Raw genomic sequence first — 19,846 nt, 5'->3', positions numbered from 1 at the left:
TCAGGCTATATTGTCAATTCAAGGCAGAAGTGTAAACCCACTTTTTTCTCTTGATAATTTCACTTAGAGGCTTTTCTTCAAAGAAAATGTTGACAAATGTCCTTCACAGTTTCGTAAAGCCTGAGGTGACATCTTCAAATTCTTTTGGTCCAAAAGTTAAATATAATTAACGAAAAGTAAAAGCAGCAAATCCTCACAATTGAGAGGCTGATATCATGAAATGTTTGGCATTTTTATTGAAACAGTCAGTTATCACAAAATAGCTCAGCTATAGTTTGCTACAGCTATAGTTTGCTACTTTCTACTGAAGATTGAGTCCGAAAGAAATCATTTATGTCTGATTTCCATGCCGCTGTTGAATTTTTTAAAATGTGTTATTTTTTTCAATACTCTGAGTGCAACACAAAAGTAATTTCATTCACCTCTGCTGCAGTATGGTAGGAAGAAATCTTAAAATCTAGGGAAAACAAAGCCTGTGCTCTCCAAATGAGCGAGAGTTATTTTTTTTTCCCCCTTTTTGTGTAATTTGAGTGAAGTGACCCTTTGATACGTGCAACACTTTGCAGCATGTCTGTGTCACTGTGTTTCAGCTGGTAATTGTACCTGAGGCTATTCTGTCTGTGCAGGGTCCAACCAGAGGCCACGTTCAGCTGATAATGGAGCGGCTTCTTCGCAGGGTTAATCGCACTGTCATCAGCATGGAGAGATCCTCCCCTCTCATTGTAAGACATGCTGCACTGTTACAGAGGAAATATGTCCTTGATCGCTATGTCCTCTGCATTCATTTCAAATATACTGATATACTAATACATAAGCAATTAAGTAGTTCAAATGACACAAATACAGCATGCGGTGTGCTGCACATGCAGTTTCTGTTTGTACAAATGCTTCACAGTGAAATTATGTGAGTAATATCTGACTTCTCTGTGGCAGGGCCACTATCTTGCCTGCATGACGGCCATACTGAAACAAATGGATGACATGCATTACGCCCACTACATCAGCACCTTCAAGACCAGACAGGATATCATTGTAAGTGTCCTGGTTCCTCCCCTGTTGGCTACATCTTGTCCTGAAGCATCTCATCAATAACAGGCATTAAACCACCCAGGCCACTTACTGCTCCTTAAGGGAATATTGATTATAGACATTTCGTGCAATGGATTGGACTGACATGATGAGGATGTCAGTGGGTCTCCATTATGCCGCAGGAGCATTGTGTGTGCCTGACATGTAGCAGCACTGCTGTGGATCTGCTTAGTTTGGATATTTTCCATTGTATTTCTTTAAGGGGATAGTGCAGAATTTTTAAGTAAGGTTATATGAGGTTCTTATTCATAGTCAGAGTATTACATGCAGTAGATAGTGGCCTGCACACCCCCAGTTTTAAGAAGTAGGCAAGAGTACGGCCACAGAAGCTAAGCAACATACAGTATTTGAGACACCTGAAAAACTATAAATTTTAGTATACATGATATTAAGAATATTTCATCATTTAACCTTGCCAGCACACAGCTTTTTCTGACGGGGGACTGAAGTAATGGAAGTAGCTAACACTAGATCAAAAAGCCGTTAAATGTCACCAAATGATATCACACACTCCTGGTGACATTGTCTAATTAATGGAAGCATTACATCTTCAATAAATTGGATTCAATTGAAAAATAAAACCAAATATTTGAATGGCAGGAGAACTATGGCATAGATACTATAGTGCACTACTTTCTCAAGCTTCGATTTTAGAGATTGACAGTGTCAACCTAACCACAGAAACTCGCTACAACTGAACTCCAAAGGTGAGCAGAATCTCCTTTCCTCCAGCCAGTCCCACACCTGCTGCATGGTGCAAGAGGAGAGCAAAGGAGATAACTGGGCTGATAGTGGAGGAGCCATGGGCTGTGATTACTGTGAGAAAAAAGCATAAGTATTAATTGCAATATCACATATTGCTCTCTTTTTTCCTGACGGTCTGAATAAGTTGCTAAATTTGCGCCCCAGGCTCAAGTTCAAAATGGTAAAAAAAAAAAAAAAAGCTACCACAGAAGTCCAGAATTTTTTTGTTTAGTTTCGACTGAAGCTGCTCCTGGCTAAGTTTGACATTTGTGACGGTCTGAATAAGCCGCTTAATTTGTCCCCTGCTTTTTAGTAAAAAAGTAGTAAAGAAGGTCTCAGAATTTGCTGCCAAGTTGCAACACTGCTGAAGCTGTTATTAGTGCTGTCTTAAAAAACACCAGACTCCTTTGGCAAAAACAGTAATTTTACCTCGCTGAACACTGAAGTTCCTGGTCCAACAACACTGCCTCAATCAGTTTTTTTGTTTAATTTTGTGAGTTTAGTGAATCTTACCTAACCCTTCAAAACACCAGATTCACACAGTCACACACAAGTGAAATGATCAAGGCAGAGGTTGACGAGGAACTCCAGTGTTCTGTGAGGTAAAATTACTGTTTTTGTCAAAGGAGTCAGGTGGCTTTGGCAGCAGCATAGATGGATATTTTGGTTTCAGTTCCCCCATTGGAAAGGGCTGTCTAACAACAGGTAAAGCTGTGAAAATGCTCTTAGTATAGCATGCACTTAAACTTAACAGCCCAGTTGAAATACGTATTCCGAATGAGCTGCATACATGTCTTAAGAATACTCATAAAACCTGAATAATACTGGCATAAGCCACGTCTTAATTGGAAAATGCTGCACTCGCAAAAAATCCTAATTCAAATGGAATATGCTGTTTAAATGACCCATATCACATTCTGAATACTGTCACATTCTGAATAATAGTGTGCAGGGAAACGTAGTGAATCACTAAGGATAAGTACCTCATACAACCCCACATCAAAAAAAACCAAACTGTCCCTTTAAAGTGCCAATGTGTATACACTTTGCAGTAAAGATTTTATCTCTCTGCTGCACTCAGGACTTCCTCATGGAGACATTCATCATGTTTAAAGACCTCATGGGAAACATCTTCCCTTCTGACTGGATGGTCATGAACCTGGTGCAGATGCAGGTCTTCCTGAGGGCCATCAACCAGTACTCAGACGTCCTCAACATGTACTTCTTGGACGAGGTGCATTTTGAACACCAGGTGTGTCTTTGTCCTCCCTCGCCTGGGTAGAGGTTACATTTTTTATTTAACACAAAATCAAAAGCCAGTGTTATGAGAAGGTAATTATGGTATTAATATTTGAAAACCCTGCTTCCCCTCGCAGCTGTGGAATAACTACTTTCATTTGACCGTGGCGTTCCTCACCCATAAGACACTGCAGCTGGAATCTTTCTCTCAAGAGAAACGAAATAAGATACTGAACAAGTGAGATCATTTACAATTCATCAAAAAGATAATTTAAATGGAGAAAACTTAATTTAACAGTCCTTTGATTTAAATTTGCCACAGATATGGAGACATGAGGAAGACTATTGGGTTTAAGATCAGAGATATGTGGTACAATATTGGTGAGTATTTTGCTCTGTCCGATAATGCTGCTATTATCATAGAGTTTCTGGCATTGTTTATTCGATGCCTGCCAGTAATGCAAGAGGGATAACGAGACAATATTTTTTTATTGTCCAGTTTCAGAGTGTGTTGTTGTTTTGTTTACCACGTTATTAGATTTGTCCCCTGTTTGTCAAGAAATGAAGATGCAGCTTATTGCCTCCTCCAATCACACTATGATATTTCTGTGAGATAATGTTTTGTTGTCCCTCAGGCCCCCACAAAATGAAGTTCATCCCAGCCATGGTCGGACCCATTCTGAAGGTCACACTGGTACCTGAGCCCGAACTGAGGAAAGCCACCATCCCCATCTTCTTCGATATGATGCAGTGTGAGCACAACTTCAACCCCGGACGCACATTTGAAACGGTAAAAAAAATCGACCAAAGAAGTTCAAAACTTTTTCGTTTGGATCCGACTGAAGCCGCTCCTGGCTAAGTATGACATTTGTGATGTGTATGATGGTGTGTGTTTTTAATTCCCCTCTTATCTTCGCAGTTTGAGAACGAACTGATAACAAAATTGGATCAAGAGGTAGAAGGAGGCCGAGGGGATGAGCAGTACAAAGTCCTGCTGGAGAAAACGTAAGGCAGAGGAGCAGATCAAACAGAAAATATTTCTTTTGCTCTGAAAGTTCTTTAAGTGGTACAACGTACCGATCAAAAATCCTTTTATTCTGTGTGATAGGGAATTCACATAGGACTGCTTCTAAAATACAACAAAGGCATTTATGATTGTGTTTTTGAAAAAGTCCTCAAGGAGGCAGAAGGACAAGACAGTCTGTTAGAATTGTAAGCAACCTCTAATCAATAGAAACCCCCTCGGGGACAGAAAGTACGATCTCAAAGAATTGCAAAAACAGATTTTAATGTGCTTGTCAGTAGGAAAGGCAAAGCTTTGGCATGCTGATAAACTAGAAATAGCCCTTTACAGCTAAAGAGAAGCTAAAGAGTTTGTTTGTGTGTGCAGGTTGCTGGAGCACTGCAGGCGCCACAGATACCTGTCACAGTCAGGAGAGGAGCTGGCTCTGCTGCTGAGCAGCCTGCTGGAGAATCTCCTGGCGTACCGCACCATCACACATGATGAAAGTCCTGAGCACCGCATGAGCTGCACCGTCAATGTGCTGGTACGTCCTGTGCCTATATTTACAAAAGGGTTAACACTGTTTGTACATGTACATAAATCGGTTGCCTGTGCTGTTCTGCAAATTGGATCAGAGAAAATGTTGTTGAGAATGCAATTAAGCTTTTTCTCTTGCAGAATTTCTACAAAGAAAAAAAGAGGGAGGACATTTACATCCGGTGAGTCATGAGAGAGAGACACAGAGCATGTGGTTCTTGGAGCAAAGGGTTAATTGTGTCTAACTAATGTGTTCTTGTGACCAGGTACTTGTACAAGCTGCGAGATTTGCACCTGGACTGTGAGAACTACACAGAGGCGTCCTACACTCTGCTCTTACATGCAGAATTACTGGAGGTCTCTGATATGTCACTGTCTTTTTTTTTTCTTTTTTTTTTTTTTATATTTGAGCTGTTTAACCTTTGCTCAGTGGTGGAATTAGTATTCAGAGCTTTTACTTGAACAAAAGTAGCAATACTTTAGTGTGAAAATACTCTATTACTAGTAAAAGCATAAAATATACTTACCAAAAATGAAAGTACCTACTACTACTACTTTGCAGAACCCCCCATTTGAGAATCATATCTTATTGAATTATAACTATGAATGCATCAATATGTACATCATCTTACTGTTGCAGATGGGGAAAGTGAGGCTACATCAATTGTATACATATTGCTGCAGGGCGTTACGCAGAACTCTGTAACTAGTAACTAACAATGGTTAATTAAATGAGTGTAAAATTTCGTTGTTCAAGTTCAAAATATTACTTACTAAAGAAAAAATACAAAATTACAAAAGTAGGCTAACACTATCAGAACATACTTAACTGAAAGCAAAAACAAAAATTTTACTGGATCGTGATAAGTGATTGCAGCTGGTAAATGAGGAGCTAATTGTAATTGTATACACTTGAATAGTCTAATCATTAACAATATATGAATGTATAAGTTGCTCTATTTTTGTATCAATATTCTGAATCTGCAAAGTAACTAAAGCTGTTAAGTAAATGTAGCTGAGCGAATAATTACATTATTTGTCACTGAAATGTGGTGTAGTAGTATTAAGTAGCAGAAAATTTAAATACTCTAAAGTACAAGTATCTCAACATTGTGAGTAAAAGAATACTTCACCCGCAAGTGTGTACAATATGTATGTCAATTACTCACTGCATGTTATGTTGAATTTGTGATTTATTTTTCTCTCATGTCCCCATGGTAAACAAAGAATCCAAAAGGGGATTTTCAATTCTTTGTGAATTGTAGTAAACAGGGACCACGTTTAACAACAGCAAACTATACCAAAACATCAGTTAAACAAACTCTTACACCACTCAGACATTCCTCATTTTATGATCAATATTTCCCAAATGCTTGCATTTTCACTAAAACATCGTGATTTAAAACACTTTGGCCTACTAGAGGCAGCCCCTCTGAGCGTGCCTGAGCATGTGCGTTTGTATGAGAGCCACTTGAAATGTTTTTTTCAACGTGTATAAAATCGTAATGATTTAGCGAAAATGCATGCGTTTGGGAAATACTGAGCATATGACTGGATACTGGCACTTGAATTGTTATTGTCTTGATACAGTTTTATTGAACAAGGTCCCTGTGAACTTAAATTCATCTAGAATGTTTGCCTTTTTGGATTCTCCGTTTACCGTGGAGGCATGGAAGAAAAACAGTTTTCTTTCACAAATTCAAGATAACACACCAGTTATGTAACTAATGTTCATAGTCATTCTGTGAGTGAAGTACTCCCTCAAGTTCACTACTAGAATAAATATACTTGCTTATGTTTTCATGCTTCTTAATGTTTACCTGAATGATGATTTATGGCTCCCCAGTGGTCTGACAAGCCTTGCGCGCCTCATCTGATAACTGGAGACGGGAATCATGTCTGGACCCAACAAGAGCTGAAAGAGAGGCTCTTCCAGGAGATCATATGTTATTTGGACAAGGGCAAGGTGAGTATTAACTGCTCTGCATGTGAGCTACTCTCAAAAGTTCAGATTCTAGTTTTTGCATAATGCATAAGTTACCCAAAGAAAAGTCTGAAATCTCCCTCCCCATGTGCCAGTGTTGTGAAACTAGTGGGGAAGTTACTTAAGCTCTGTGCTGTGTCAGTATTTAAATCTCTTTCTGGCTGCCACCTATCAACTGTCTTCCCTCAAAGCCACGGCGAGGTGGGGGCTTCACAGAGGACAGCCGTGGGAGCCAGATGGCGGAGTCTAGCTTGTGCTCCTGTGTCTTTATGTTTTTGTTTTATGTCCCCTTTTAACTGAGCGATGCACATGTCTTCTCAGATGTGGGAGAAGGCCATTGAGCTGGGCAAGCAGCTGGCCAAGATGCATGAGAGCCACATGTTTGACTTCATGGAGCTGAGCCAGCTGCTGGTAAGAGGACGAGTGCATTGTCATTCTGCCTTACAGACAAAATTCTCCCAAAAAACCTCAGAAAAGGCAGCTTTATAAACTGATATATATACAACCTAAATCTAGGTGATTTTATTGTTATTGTCTCAAAAGACTATTGAAATTAGTCTACTAAATAGTGGACAGGACTTGTTTTCCAGCTTTTTCAAGGCTGAGTGAAATTGGATGAGAAGATAGAAAAGAGATAAATGTGTTGTCTTGTTTACAGAACTCATTTTCACCCAGATAGCGTCAGCTGATGCTGTGGAGTTTGAATGTATTATGAAGAATCTATTTATAAAGTCTCTCAGCGTTAGTAGTTTGGTACGATTGTGCTCCAATAAGCTTTTCTCATAATTACATAAAAGCAAATGAGAGTAACCACATTCTCTTTTTGAATATGTTATTTGAATTCATTTATTATGAGTGCTTTTATTTTGTAACCACTTTCTAAGCAGACTAATTACAACACTTGGTGTATGCACTGCAGCCTTACGTCTTCTTTTTTCTCCGTCATAGAAAAAACAAGCCCAGTTCTATGAAAACATAATGCATGCTATGCGGCCACAGCCGGAGTACTTCGCTGTGGGATATTATGGCCTTGGATTCCCTTCTTTCCTCAGGGTAAGGAAATGATTACCTGTTTCAATAAATAAAGAAGCCATCATGCACCGAGCTTATGCAGTGATCTGGCTTTTTTGCGGGGCAATGTGTAATAATGTCGATAAAGGTTATTGGCTTTTTGATGACACAAGAGAATGTCAGTGTGAACACAGTCCTGTCACGGAGCTGCATAAGCTCACCTCTTATATATTATGGAAAGTAACCTCCGTCTTAGCTCTAGCTTCTTATTGAGTTTCATTTCTTGAAATTTTCTGCCACAGAACAAGATGTTCATCTATCGAGGCAAAGAGTACGAGTGGCTGGAAGACTTTAGCTTAAAGTTGCTATCCCAGTTCCCCAATGCAGTGAGGATGACCAGCACAGCGCCCCCTGGAGACAACATCAGCAACTCCCCTGGACAGTGTATCCTTTATATTAAGCTACAAGGTAGCCATGTGAGCAGCTTGGCTCCTGTGAAGGCAGTAAGGTACACCTTTGTGGTTTTATGGTTTTATGCGAAATATCTCAACAACTATTAGATGGATTGATTGATTGATTTAAATAAAATAAATACACATGTGAATATCCACTGTTGGATACATTTTAAACACTTATCTAAATATGGACATCATCCGGGCAATATTTAAAGAGGACCTATTATGTTTTTTCTTATTTTTTAGTCATATTAATTTAATGTTACAGTGTTCGATATATAATTACATGGCCAAAGTTTAAAATAATGAGGTAAAAGTATGCAAAAGTAATCCCTGTGAGGAAAAAGGCTTCTTATCATTCTGAATGGTCTGTCTCCACCAGTTTTCTATGCCTCAGTGCTGGCGATTGCCATGACTGGAGGGAATTCTGATTTTTGGCTATTCATCTGTCCATTGTACAAGAATTGTCCCATTCATTTGAACACAATATCTCAAGAAGAATCGTTTTTAATACTAAAACATTTACTTTAAGTGAATCAAGGATGAACTGAATCGAATTTGGCGGTCAAAGGTCCCCGTGACCTCACAAAGCATGTTTTTGGCCATAACTTAGGAATTTATATACAAATTTTGAAAAAAATCCACACAAATGTCTAACAGAATATAATGATGGAGTGAGGACATGTTGTATCCAAAAGGTCAAAGGTTAACTTCTGTGTCACCAGGGGGAAGATGTGTGTGAAATATTCAAATTTGCATAGAAATGGATGCAAAATGTAACTGCAACTTAATGGGTTTGCGGAAGCATACAGCCATGAGACGGTAATTCTAGTTCTACTTGACGCTTGATTGTGATAGATTGCTTTATGGTTTGTTTTTTTTTTCCAAATGCAAGTTATTTGCAGGTGTTTACATTAGGTAGCCTACACTGCTGCATGAAGCCAAATGCTAATGTCAGGGAAGCATGTTATCTTGGTTGCTTATGTTGCTGATTTCTCCCCGATTTTGGATCAGATACCTGCTGGAACATGTCTGGTTGAGAAGATTTTTGTTATGAAGTTTTAATTGCTGATGTTTCACAGTAGAAAGTGCTGCTATACTCCATTACAGTCATTTTCCTGGCGGCTGTGATGATGGTGCAGAGATGCTGAGAGCAGAGTGAGCTTTTTGGAGAGGGGGGCTTAAAGAGATGTGCTAAAATGGAGTGTCTCAGACACAGTGTGAAAACATGTGTTCCAGCCTAGACTGCATGAGGAAGATAAAGTGGTTTTTGAAAAGGCAATACTTTACCCAAAAAAGTGACCATTTGCAAATCAATTAGTCATGCTGTGTTACCTTGAATTTGTAAAGAAAACTTTGTTTTTCTCGCATGCCTCCTTGGGAGGCTGCGAACATATTGATAAATTGATGGGGATCACATTTTTTACAACAGCAAAACTATATACAGTAAAACATCCATTTACAAACTCTCAAACAACTCGTGTGGTATAATCCAAGTCTCATTTATCCACTCAGATGCTCAGTACTTTGCAAACACATACATTTTCATTAAAACAAACATAGTTTTGTAGTCTGGCTTGCAAGAGAGACTAGATAAGTTTCACCTTTAGTTCAGCTTGAAATAGCAATGATTTAGAAAAAAATCCATGTTTGAGAAGAGCCGTGAATAAGACTGGAAAAATGAGACATTATACTGCACGTTTGTTTTCATATGGTTTTGCTGTTTTTAAACATGGTCCCCCAAATAAAAAAAAAAACCTTTTCTGAAGAGGCGTGCAAGAAAATCAAATTTTTCTGCATGGATACAAGGTGACACGGCATGATTAATTGATATAGTAATGATCAGTTTTTGGCTGTAGAATTTCTTTAAAGCATGTACATATGTTCATGTAGAAATCCAAAATACGAACCTGAAAATGAGCATAAAATCATCCCTTTAAATGTGTCTGATGCTTTGTTTTTTGTCCTTTGTGTCTATTGCTTGTCAGCAAGTGTTAGCATGTCACACAGAAGTGGTGAACATGGATAACGTCTGTTTAATGTGAGCACGTAGGCATGTTTGCAGTTAAGCTCAAAGCACTGCTGTGTGCTGAGTGCAGCCTCACAGAGCTGCAAGCGTGGCTGTAGACTTGTTTGACATTCACTGATTTAAAAATAATCTGATTCAATGCAATGTTGCTTTGTCTGCTCCTCCACAATATTCTTGCTCTTATCCTCAGCTGAACTTCACAGACATCCAGTGCTTTACTGTCAAGCCTGTTCTCACCGTGCCGCACCAGTTTAAAGACAAGGGGGTTCCAGAGCAGATATTAAAGTGCGTAACAGAACACTTAAAGGCTGATTTATCTTCTCGTGAATACCTTGGGATTTATAGTTCTCTGGTCAAACAGCTAACTCACCGCTGTCCTTCCCTGTTCTTTTCGCAGCTATTACAGAACCAATGAAGTGGACCAGTTCCAGTATTCCAGGCCCTTCAGGAAAGGTGAAAAGGACCCAGACAATGAATTTGCAGTAAGCATTTTTAAAATTTCCTTCAAAGCAGTGAGCTCATATGTATAAGCACACAGCCATAAATAATAATAATAAAAAAAAGAAGCATAAACAATCCTGTGTGTATGTGCGTACCTCACTCTGAAGATTAATAAAGACATAAAAATGTCACTCTTTAATATTGTATTGATATTTATTCTGCCCTACAGACCATGTGGATTGAGAGAACAACATACATTACAGCCTATCGCTTCCCGGGGATTCTCAAATGGTTTGAAGTCAAATCTGTCTCAGTGGTAAGAAGCAACCGTGATGCTTAAACTTCATTGATTGTTTCTTTTTTCCTGTCACTTTAAAAATCCCTTAAATTCACATCATTCTTCATGTAATCCTCCCCATGCGCAGGAGGAGATCAGTCCTTTGGAGAATGCCGTAGAGACCATGGAGATGGCCAATGAGAAGCTGAGTAACCTCGTACAGCAGCAAGCCTGCGATCGCTCACTGTCCATCAACCCATTGTCCATGATGCTCAGCGGCATTGTCGACCCTGCTGTCATGGGCGGATTCTCCAACTATGAGAAGGTTTGACTTTTTGGTTTAACTGGACAGTTTTTCATCAGTGTGCACAGATGCACATTTGAAGTAAGACAGTCACTATGTAAGAGTATAGAGCCCCCCAAAATGTTCCACTAGCTGCGTTTACACGGACGCTAATATTCCACTAATTATCAGAATATAAATGCCTCATCTTACTACCGCAACTGGAAGAGACTGGCATGATTGGAAGGAACTTTTAATTGGGTTGAGAGGGGTGGTGCAAACCCTCAATAATCCGTTCAGTAGCAAAATATAAGCACCAAATAGCCATGTCAATGCCTGTATTTGATTTTTTTCTCTCCGTTAGGCATGACTATATTTTCTGCAGGTATTTTGCCTGACATAGGGGTAACATTGGGTGACGTAGGGGGTGCTTGTGCTGTTTTAACATCCCTTCTGACTTTGACAGCGAATTGTTCATAAATTCAAAAAATATTTAGTGCTTTGCAAGTGCCACATTCTTATGCGTGTGCCCTTTTTTTTTTTTTTTTTTAAGTTTTTTTAAATTTTAAAACAGTTTTAGAACAGTTTTTATGTTATGCTTTTGTTACAAGGTGCAGTGTGGAGATATAACAATGGTCTATTGTTACCTGGAGCAGTAGCCTGCAGATGAGACGTTTAGGGAACATTAGTAAAGACCATCTGTAATTTATAGAGAGAAAATGCTACTGAAATAAGGTGTTACAGAAAATAACCTGGGTTACGCTTATATTCCTAACTACGAAAATGCATTAATGGGCGAAACCATACACTGTATATAAAGATGGAGGGCGCGTTTCCACTTACCCCCAAAATGAAGCCAAAATTTCCCAGATACAGCAGCTGCCATCTTGTGCTCGTAACATCATTTGGAGTCAGAGTCTGTGCAGTAGCGATCTTGTGTTCCTTGCAATACACTTGTCTCACCAATCGAGAGCAGCACCACTGATCTGAGCATGCTGATTGGCACAAACTGCTGTCAGCCATGACCTCAAACCCCCGCTTTTTAGTATCAGCTAACTAATTAAAACCAAATTTATCAGAAAAACAATCACCTGAACAAACAGTTATAGCGTTATAAGAACTACCCAAAATGATAGGACCAATATTTGGGAAAAATGTATTCGACATGTAGGTTTTAGTTTGGTTCATGTCCTATTATTGTGAACTTGGAGGGGGCGGAGTTTATGACCTGTACTGCAGCCAGACACCAGGGGGCAACCGGGATGTTTTGGCTTCACTTTTGGGCAGCTGTCATGTTGTGTATCTTAATATACAGCCTTTGAGTGGAACCACTTCTTCTCATTCTATATTTTATGTATTAAAACAATTAGATTCTGTAAATGAAGATGGCAGTCTGTTATATTTCTGGCAGATTAGAACTACTTTGCACAAGTCAAAAAACTTGCATTCTGATTTACTGCTTCAGGGCGTATAAATGCACATTTTATTGGATCACTTTGTTTAGTGTCCATATTCATTTAGAATCACTAATCAGATTTTAATGGGACTGAAGAAATATTGTCCATGTAAGCACAGCTACTGTCTCACTGCTTCTGCACTGCACTGTATTTGTTAGATTTGAGCTGTTTACTAAATCCTATTCATGTTGTGTGCACAGTTGGCTCTAAAGTAATTAATTTGGAAGGGAATATACTGCCATCAAACATTGCCAAACTACACTAATAACAGATAAATCATACAAGTGTAAACATTAATATACATTTGTGAATCCCTTTTCATCATCATGACTTCCGGCTGGCCTCAAGCCTGTTCGAGCAACCAAGTTTTATTCATAAGGGATCTGCTGTGGCCTCTTTGTCATGCTGTGAAAACCTGTTCATTATTGCTTGCAGCTACATTTTAAGAGTTAAGCTGCCCAATTTTCATCACATTTTCATCCCTCTGTAGGCGTTCTTTACAGACACCTACATCCAAGAGCACCCAGAGGACCATGAGCGCATTGAAGTCCTTAAACATCTCATCGCCCTGCAGGTGAATCCTTCCGCCATCATTGTCACTGACACTGGCCTCACAGCCGAGCACGTTTTGTAATACTTAAGTGCCCGTCTCCTCCTTCAGATCCCTGTCTTGGCAGATGGGATTCGCATCCACGGGGAAAAGGCGACGGAGCAGCTGAAGCCCTTACACAACCGTCTGGTTACTTGCTTCCAAGACCTTCGGGAGAAAGTGGAGAAGCATTATGGCGTCATAACCTTGGTGTGTTGCCAGCCGCAAACTCAATTTAATGTAAGAGGGTGCCAACTTAAGCTATTGGCCCTCTTGCCTTCCTATCAAACGCTTCTCATTCAAAGCAGAGTGTACGTTATATTTGCACAGGACCATAAATCTTCCTTTAGCCAGTCCATCGCCGACCCGAGTTTTGCCTGTCATTGTGCTCCTCCCCTGCCAAGATTCCCCCGATGATGCTTAATCCCATTTGTGTGTCCCAGCCCTGCTCTCTCACTGAGAGGAAGAAGAGCCGCGTGGGCTCGGTAGTGATGCCCTACATCCTGTCCTCCACCCTGCGTCGCATGTCTACTGTCTCAACCCTCTCCAACGCCTCCTCAGGCCTCTCCAGCGGCTCCGCATCCTCAGATGGACCCTCCTGCATTTCCTCCCAAGAGTCAGTCCCTGCATCCTCTCCCTGCTTCCTTTGTCTACCTTTTTCCCCCATCTGGTTTTGTCTGACAATGTGTTGCCATCACTTCAGAGACTGCTTTCTCTTTTTTCTCTTTTTCTCAAATAAAAATGTCTCCCTTTCTTTGCCCCTGGTTATTCACAAGCAGTTCCTTGTTGTGCCGTCCCAGCGATCGCAGGACTTCGGTTTTGTCCCGCTCGGAAGAAGACAACAGGATTGCTAGAAAGAACAGGAAGGAATGGAGCGTGAGCAAATCCCAGGTCCTACTGGAGAGGCCATCTGATGCAGATGAGGTAAGGCCTCATGAGAGGGTTAGGGATGCAGGGAGTTTGAAATTCTGGGCTGATATATTTATGTAAACATGAGTATTTATTTTAAAGAAAGAAATATAAATTATGAATAAATAACTCAACTGTTTTAAAGTCAGTCAGTTTTTCATAACACTATCTTGAGCACAAATTCAATTACACACATTTATGAAACAACCTTTTACATAACCTTCTTTCAAATAAAACCTTTAATTTTTACTTTTTCTTTTTAGATAAATGCTTCTAAAGTGTTTTTACAAGATAGAATGTCACCCATCAGTTTTATATAACTGTGAAACATAAAAATGTTTCTCCTTATAAAAAAAACTCTATTCAAGTGTTTCACTAAAATCTACATTTTAAAAGGTTACATTGAACATATTCATATGAATTCGCTCTTTACCACGTAGCATTATCAGGGAAAAGAACCTGGTGCGTCCTTTGCGATAGTGAGTTAGTGAGATAGTGAGTTAACTGCTTCTTTTGCAGAATGTGCACAAAGGCTGTTTTTCTTATTAGTACAATATAGCAAATGCAATTTAAAAGCTATTTATAAGTTCACTGCACAAAAAGCAAAAAAAAAAAAAAAAAAAGACAAAATGTGTAATATTTTTGGTTTTCAAAAGAATTGTTTACAACATTATTTTTGAGGGTAACAAGTCTAAATGATTACTTTTTATTCTTGAAATGGTATTTTAAATTGAAAAGAACAAAGGGTAGGCATATATATGCTTTTGCTTCTGCCTGAGCCTTTACAGTCACTTTATTCATAGACAGTTGATTTTGTTTATACAGTTTGTATTGTTTGTACTTATTGTGTTATGGGTGATGACTGAATATAAAAAAACACTGCACTTCACTATCGTACCTAAGGCGTCTTGGGGAAGATCTCTGTTCGTCCCAAACACCTTTTCTCTTTTCCCTGAGGCGACCGGATGCCGGCTGCTACTAGCCATCTCATCACACAAGAGTGAGATCACAGAGTACACACATTGTATTCCTCTCGTATCTGCTCATTGATTTAAGTTTGTGGCCATTAGTCTTGAGTCCTGCTTTTTAGCCTGCACAACACTGACATGACAAAACAGAAAAACATCAGCCTCTGCCATCTGTCATTGTCATCTTATTTGCTGATAGGCCAGTATAAGGTAGATATCAGCCGATACTGTTGTTCAGCCGATGAATCCCTGCATCCCAAATTCAGGTGCTATCTTGGTATAAATGTAATGCCATTTTCATTTCTGTGACATCACACCTCCGCTCAGGTGATTATATAAGCTGTTTACAAAACCATATCATCCTAATATTGAGTTTGTGTTACTCAGCTGTGGATTGGGAGTTGCTCCATTATGCTTGGCTGCTTTACATGGAAGCCTATGTCTTTGTTTTCTGCTGTTTATTCCAGACTCCTCCAGAGAAGCAGCAGAGACCCAAGAGTTTACAATTAGGGGACCGGCGGCTTACCCTCTCCCTGTTCCAGGGTGTTTCATCCCAGCTCAGCCTGTCGAACCCTCTCAGCCCACTACCTGCCTCTCCACACACACCTCGCACACCACGCAGCTCCAGTATGTAACTACAGCTCTGACAAACACTGCACTGCATGCCATCATTTTATATTCTTTTTAAAAAAATATGCCTTGCACACAGAAAAAGGAAGAATACCATGCCTGCTAACCTTGTGTAAGCACATTCTGGTCTATAGCCCTAATCAGGTCACACACACACACACACACACACACACACACACACACACACACAGACAAATGTGGTCTGAAGTGCTTTTATTTCTTCTCTCCTGTGGTAGGTTTTTCGTCGCTTCTCAGTGACAATGATGTCAATAGCATTGACACCCCAGGGACCCCCCCACCCATGCCTCCAAAGAAACACCCGCACGAGATTGACAACCTCGGGTTCTCTTCAGAGGTACATCTGCTTGGAGAAAATAGCACCCCCTCACTAATGCATATTTAATGACGTGTAAACGTTAAAATATTCTGTTTTTATTTTTATTTAAAGTCCTAACGTGAACCCGCTCTCCCCACAGTTCACTCCTCCGCTGCCAATGAAAATTGAGAGCAAGCCTCCCCCGCCTCCTCCGAAGACGCGGAAGTCTATGTTCCCCACATATGAGCACACCCCCCACTAGGGCTACACCTACGCACAGGCTTTAAAGTTCTACTAATACTCTGATTTGGCTGTGATGAAAGAGCAGTTTCATCCATAGCATTGTGGAGAAGCCGCAGTAGGGTACAGATGCAGGACCATCTTCGTGGCGTGTGTGGAAGATTTTTTAGCCGAAGCAAATTCTTTCTGATGCAAGTCACTAATAATTCCAAGCAGTCCCTTTGATCTCGAGTTTTAGCCGATGTTTTGTTTTTAAGCCGCGAGGAGGAATGTGGGGTTATTGTCGTAAGAGGGTACTACTGCGCAGAAATGGATATATGACTTTGGGTACATGAGGTCACTGCAGCCTTTGATTCAGTGTGATTTTTAATGAAACAGTGATTAGTTTTTTTTTGTTTTTTTTTTAAGAAAATTTAGTATGTTGTACAGACTTTATCACTCGCAGGGAAAAGGAATGACCAATGCTGCATTGTAATATTTAGCTTATATGTGCTGGAGTGACACTGGATGATTTCTTCCCCCCTCATTTGCTGTTAGCCAGCGTTCTATATGAGCTGGAAAAGCTGTGTTAGATACATGTCGAACTTGATCAAGAGCAGGGAATAAAATGTACAGAATGTAACAGTTTGAAATGTAGTTGTTTTGTGTCCGATAAGGGTGTTCAGTAATGTTATGATCAAACCCATTTCCCCAATGTTTTAGAGACACTGGATGGCATTAATGAATGTGTTGTTTTGATGTTTATGATGAACTGAAAACTGTAACTGATGCTTTCAAACTGCATCCCGCTAATGATGATGTTAAGTGGAAGTACTTTTTTCGTTAAAGGGATAGTTTGACATTTTGCAGATTACGCTGTCTTGCTGATATTAAGTTGTGAATATCGACGCTTTTCTCACATCTCTATGATGAATACGGAGCTGGAGCTGATAGCCAGTTAACTTAGGCTTGCATAAAAACTGGGAACAGGGGGAAACAACTAGCCTGCAAAAGTAACAAAATCGTCCCACAAGCACCTCTAAAGCTCATTAACACATTTTATCTGATTTGTATCATATTTAAATTACATTTGTAGTTTTGCAAGGGTTAATGTGCAATTGCCAGGCAACAAGAGAAAATATCAGGAAATCCCTGCTCCACAATAAAAAAGTACTCCAGCACTTAAACCTTCCATTAATCTGCTGATGCTTTGTTTTTTTTGTAAACAAGTGAGATTTAACGTGTTGAAAAATGAGCTTTAGGTGGATGTATGCAAATTTTTTTTACCTTCACGCAGAGCTTGGCTAGCTGTTCCCCCTTGTGTCCCAGTCATAGACTATAAACAATGGACGAAGCTACCGAGGGCCTTAACACAATGTAAACGGGTGTTTTATATGAAAATGCACACCCTTGCATACAGTTGTCATTACCATTGAAATATAGAGACCAAAACCATTTTCATACCAGGCTGTAAACATGTTAATTTCTGTTTTAGAGTCTAACATACATAGGTGTCTGTGGGGATTTACTCTGTTTTGAAGCCAGTCTCAAGTGGCAATTTAGTGAATAGCAGTTTTTGACACTTCTGCATTTTCTTCATTTTTTCTTGTAGGCTGCCTCTTGGTCCAAGTTCCAGGAAACAGTGCTGGGCTTTGAAGCCAATTAATATACTTGGTGGAATTACAGCTTCCTGGTCCACCACATGATGCCATGGGGTGCAAAGAGTTTCACACAGGCTAACGTTGTGAAATAGATGTCTGCAATTGGACATTCTTTTAGCAGCACACCCTGTAAAATGACTCATTTCACTTTGGGATTTGAAAGTCCAGAAGTGCCGCACATTTAAATTATTTTGTCCCCGTTCAACTTAGCGGAGAGCTAACCGATGCTAGCTGCTCATTCTGCGAAAAGTCTGTAGTGCTTGTAGTGCCCAACGATGCGGAAAATGTGGGTATTTTATGCCCAGGAATCCATATTTTTGAGCTTCATGCGCCACTGAGAAACTTTTACAGTGAATGAACAGGGCCCTGCGTCCAATGCTGTATCCAGTGCTCTTGATACATCCATGCTTGTCTCCAGTCTTTACTCTAAGCTAAGCTAACTGGTGGCTAGCTCCGGCTACGTCTTTACAGGACAGACATAAGAATGTCCTTCATCTTCTCATTTAACTCTCTTCAAGAAAGTAAAAAGCGTGCTGGTAACATGTCAAACTGGTCCCATAAAGAACCCTAAACGCTGTATGGTACAAACATAAGTGCCTTTGAAGGTCACTTTAGTTATATATTTCAGGTCTTGGCAGATGCTTTTTTTTTATCATTTCATTTTTGTAACTTAAATTATTGCTTTTCATTGAGTTTCAATATTCCCATCATTTTGCACACACAGTGTGTACACGTTTTTTGTTTTTTTTTACGCTGCATAAATTCAGTCAAATTTCAACAGACTGCTTTAACTGTGCGCTGATTGAATCTTTTTTTCAAAGAAGCAATATAATGTGTCTTCAGAGTGCTAAATCTATGCATGCAAGCTGTTTTATAAAATGATCAAATTTCATTGATAATTAAGTTGTCAGTATTGTAGTTTCAAATGTTTTTTTTTTTTTTTTAGATTTTAAATTGTTCTACAAGGGATTCACTTTTTGTACAGTACACATTTCCAAGCAACAAAGAAATTTTATACAAACAACGCCTCAAGAGATATACAATGATCCTTTTTTATAAACAAGCTGATGTTGACTGAACAAAAATAAAGACTTATTAAAAGAGCAGCATATCCCTAGTTTTTGGTGACATTTATTATTTCAGAAAGGCATCTTTCTCATCTCTTGACCACAATCCTGTTTACACGGTGAATACAGATTACTCTCCTTGCTCTCACTGGAAACTGCGCTCGCACAAACAGTCATTTGGACGCTGCTGATAGCACGAAAAATTACCCTTTTGAGCTTCCATCTAACAAACTGGCATGGAACTGGTAATTTATGCATTTCACACACAATTAAAGCCGCAGGCAGCATTTATCGGTGTCTGAGCAGATTGCAAGCATTTGAAAGCATGTTACTTTTTAATTGACAAGAAGCTTAACTCATGATGTTCTTCTTCCTTTTGGTCATCACTATATGCCAGTGCTCTTTTGATGTATATTCATCTACTTTCACAAACATGACGTGCTTCACATAATGATATTTGTGTTCAGTTTTTATTCTGTTCAAGATCTGCAATGCATACTATGTACATATGTATACATAAATCATGCTACTATGTGAAAAGTGTCAAAAATTGTTCTGGAAGAGGCAAAGATTCAAACCACCTGCAGAATGGCTCAAGCAGGAATTAAACTCCCAACCTTTTAAATGAATGAGACAACCACCTTACCACTCAACCAATGAACAAATCATCTGATGATAGTTTTTCAGAGTAGGTTTTGACAGGATGAATTGACTGAGGTGTTCTTAAGATTATCTGCAAAAAAGTAATGTTGATTGTCACAATGCAACCTTGAGGTCATCGGATGTAAGTTTTTTGTGCCTGAGTGGTGGTCGCAATTTGCAGCCAGTCTGCCACTTATGAGTTTTGTCTGAAGGTATTGCTCTGCAGATACACTTTCAGCAGAGAAGAATAATAAGAAGAAGAAAGGAAGAATTTCATGAGCAAAAACAAAAGGCTC

At 39.5% G+C, this 19,846-nt stretch overlaps 1 protein-coding gene across 1 annotated transcript in view; it reads left to right on the top strand.

The window, feature by feature from the left end:
• Nucleotides 1-17,396, top strand: part of dock5 (dedicator of cytokinesis 5) — a 48,115-nt gene extending 30,719 nt beyond the window's left edge. Inside the window, exons 27-51 of the mRNA XM_042487931.1 lie at nt 627-722; nt 934-1,032; nt 2,915-3,085; nt 3,210-3,310; nt 3,395-3,453; nt 3,708-3,862; nt 3,992-4,077; nt 4,463-4,619; nt 4,754-4,794; nt 4,879-4,969; nt 6,459-6,578; nt 6,918-7,007; nt 7,545-7,649; nt 7,910-8,051; nt 10,295-10,376; nt 10,489-10,573; nt 10,762-10,848; nt 10,958-11,134; nt 13,040-13,123; nt 13,211-13,348; nt 13,582-13,754; nt 13,918-14,062; nt 15,483-15,642; nt 15,882-16,000; nt 16,122-17,396. Coding sequence (XP_042343865.1) covers nt 627-722; nt 934-1,032; nt 2,915-3,085; nt 3,210-3,310; nt 3,395-3,453; nt 3,708-3,862; nt 3,992-4,077; nt 4,463-4,619; nt 4,754-4,794; nt 4,879-4,969; nt 6,459-6,578; nt 6,918-7,007; nt 7,545-7,649; nt 7,910-8,051; nt 10,295-10,376; nt 10,489-10,573; nt 10,762-10,848; nt 10,958-11,134; nt 13,040-13,123; nt 13,211-13,348; nt 13,582-13,754; nt 13,918-14,062; nt 15,483-15,642; nt 15,882-16,000; nt 16,122-16,223 — 2,865 coding nt within the window. The 3' untranslated portion in view covers nt 16,224-17,396. The remainder of the gene's footprint in view (nt 1-626; nt 723-933; nt 1,033-2,914; nt 3,086-3,209; nt 3,311-3,394; nt 3,454-3,707; nt 3,863-3,991; nt 4,078-4,462; nt 4,620-4,753; nt 4,795-4,878; nt 4,970-6,458; nt 6,579-6,917; nt 7,008-7,544; nt 7,650-7,909; nt 8,052-10,294; nt 10,377-10,488; nt 10,574-10,761; nt 10,849-10,957; nt 11,135-13,039; nt 13,124-13,210; nt 13,349-13,581; nt 13,755-13,917; nt 14,063-15,482; nt 15,643-15,881; nt 16,001-16,121) is intronic.
• Nucleotides 17,397-19,846: the final 2,450 nt, after the last annotated feature.

The sequence above is a fragment of the Plectropomus leopardus genome, chromosome 6, assembly GCF_008729295.1.
Source record: "Plectropomus leopardus isolate mb chromosome 6, YSFRI_Pleo_2.0, whole genome shotgun sequence".
Classification (NCBI taxonomy): Eukaryota; Metazoa; Chordata; class Actinopteri; order Perciformes; family Serranidae; genus Plectropomus; species Plectropomus leopardus.
The sequence above is the reverse complement of the archived record's forward strand: the minus strand, read 5'-3'. Positions and strand labels throughout refer to the sequence as shown.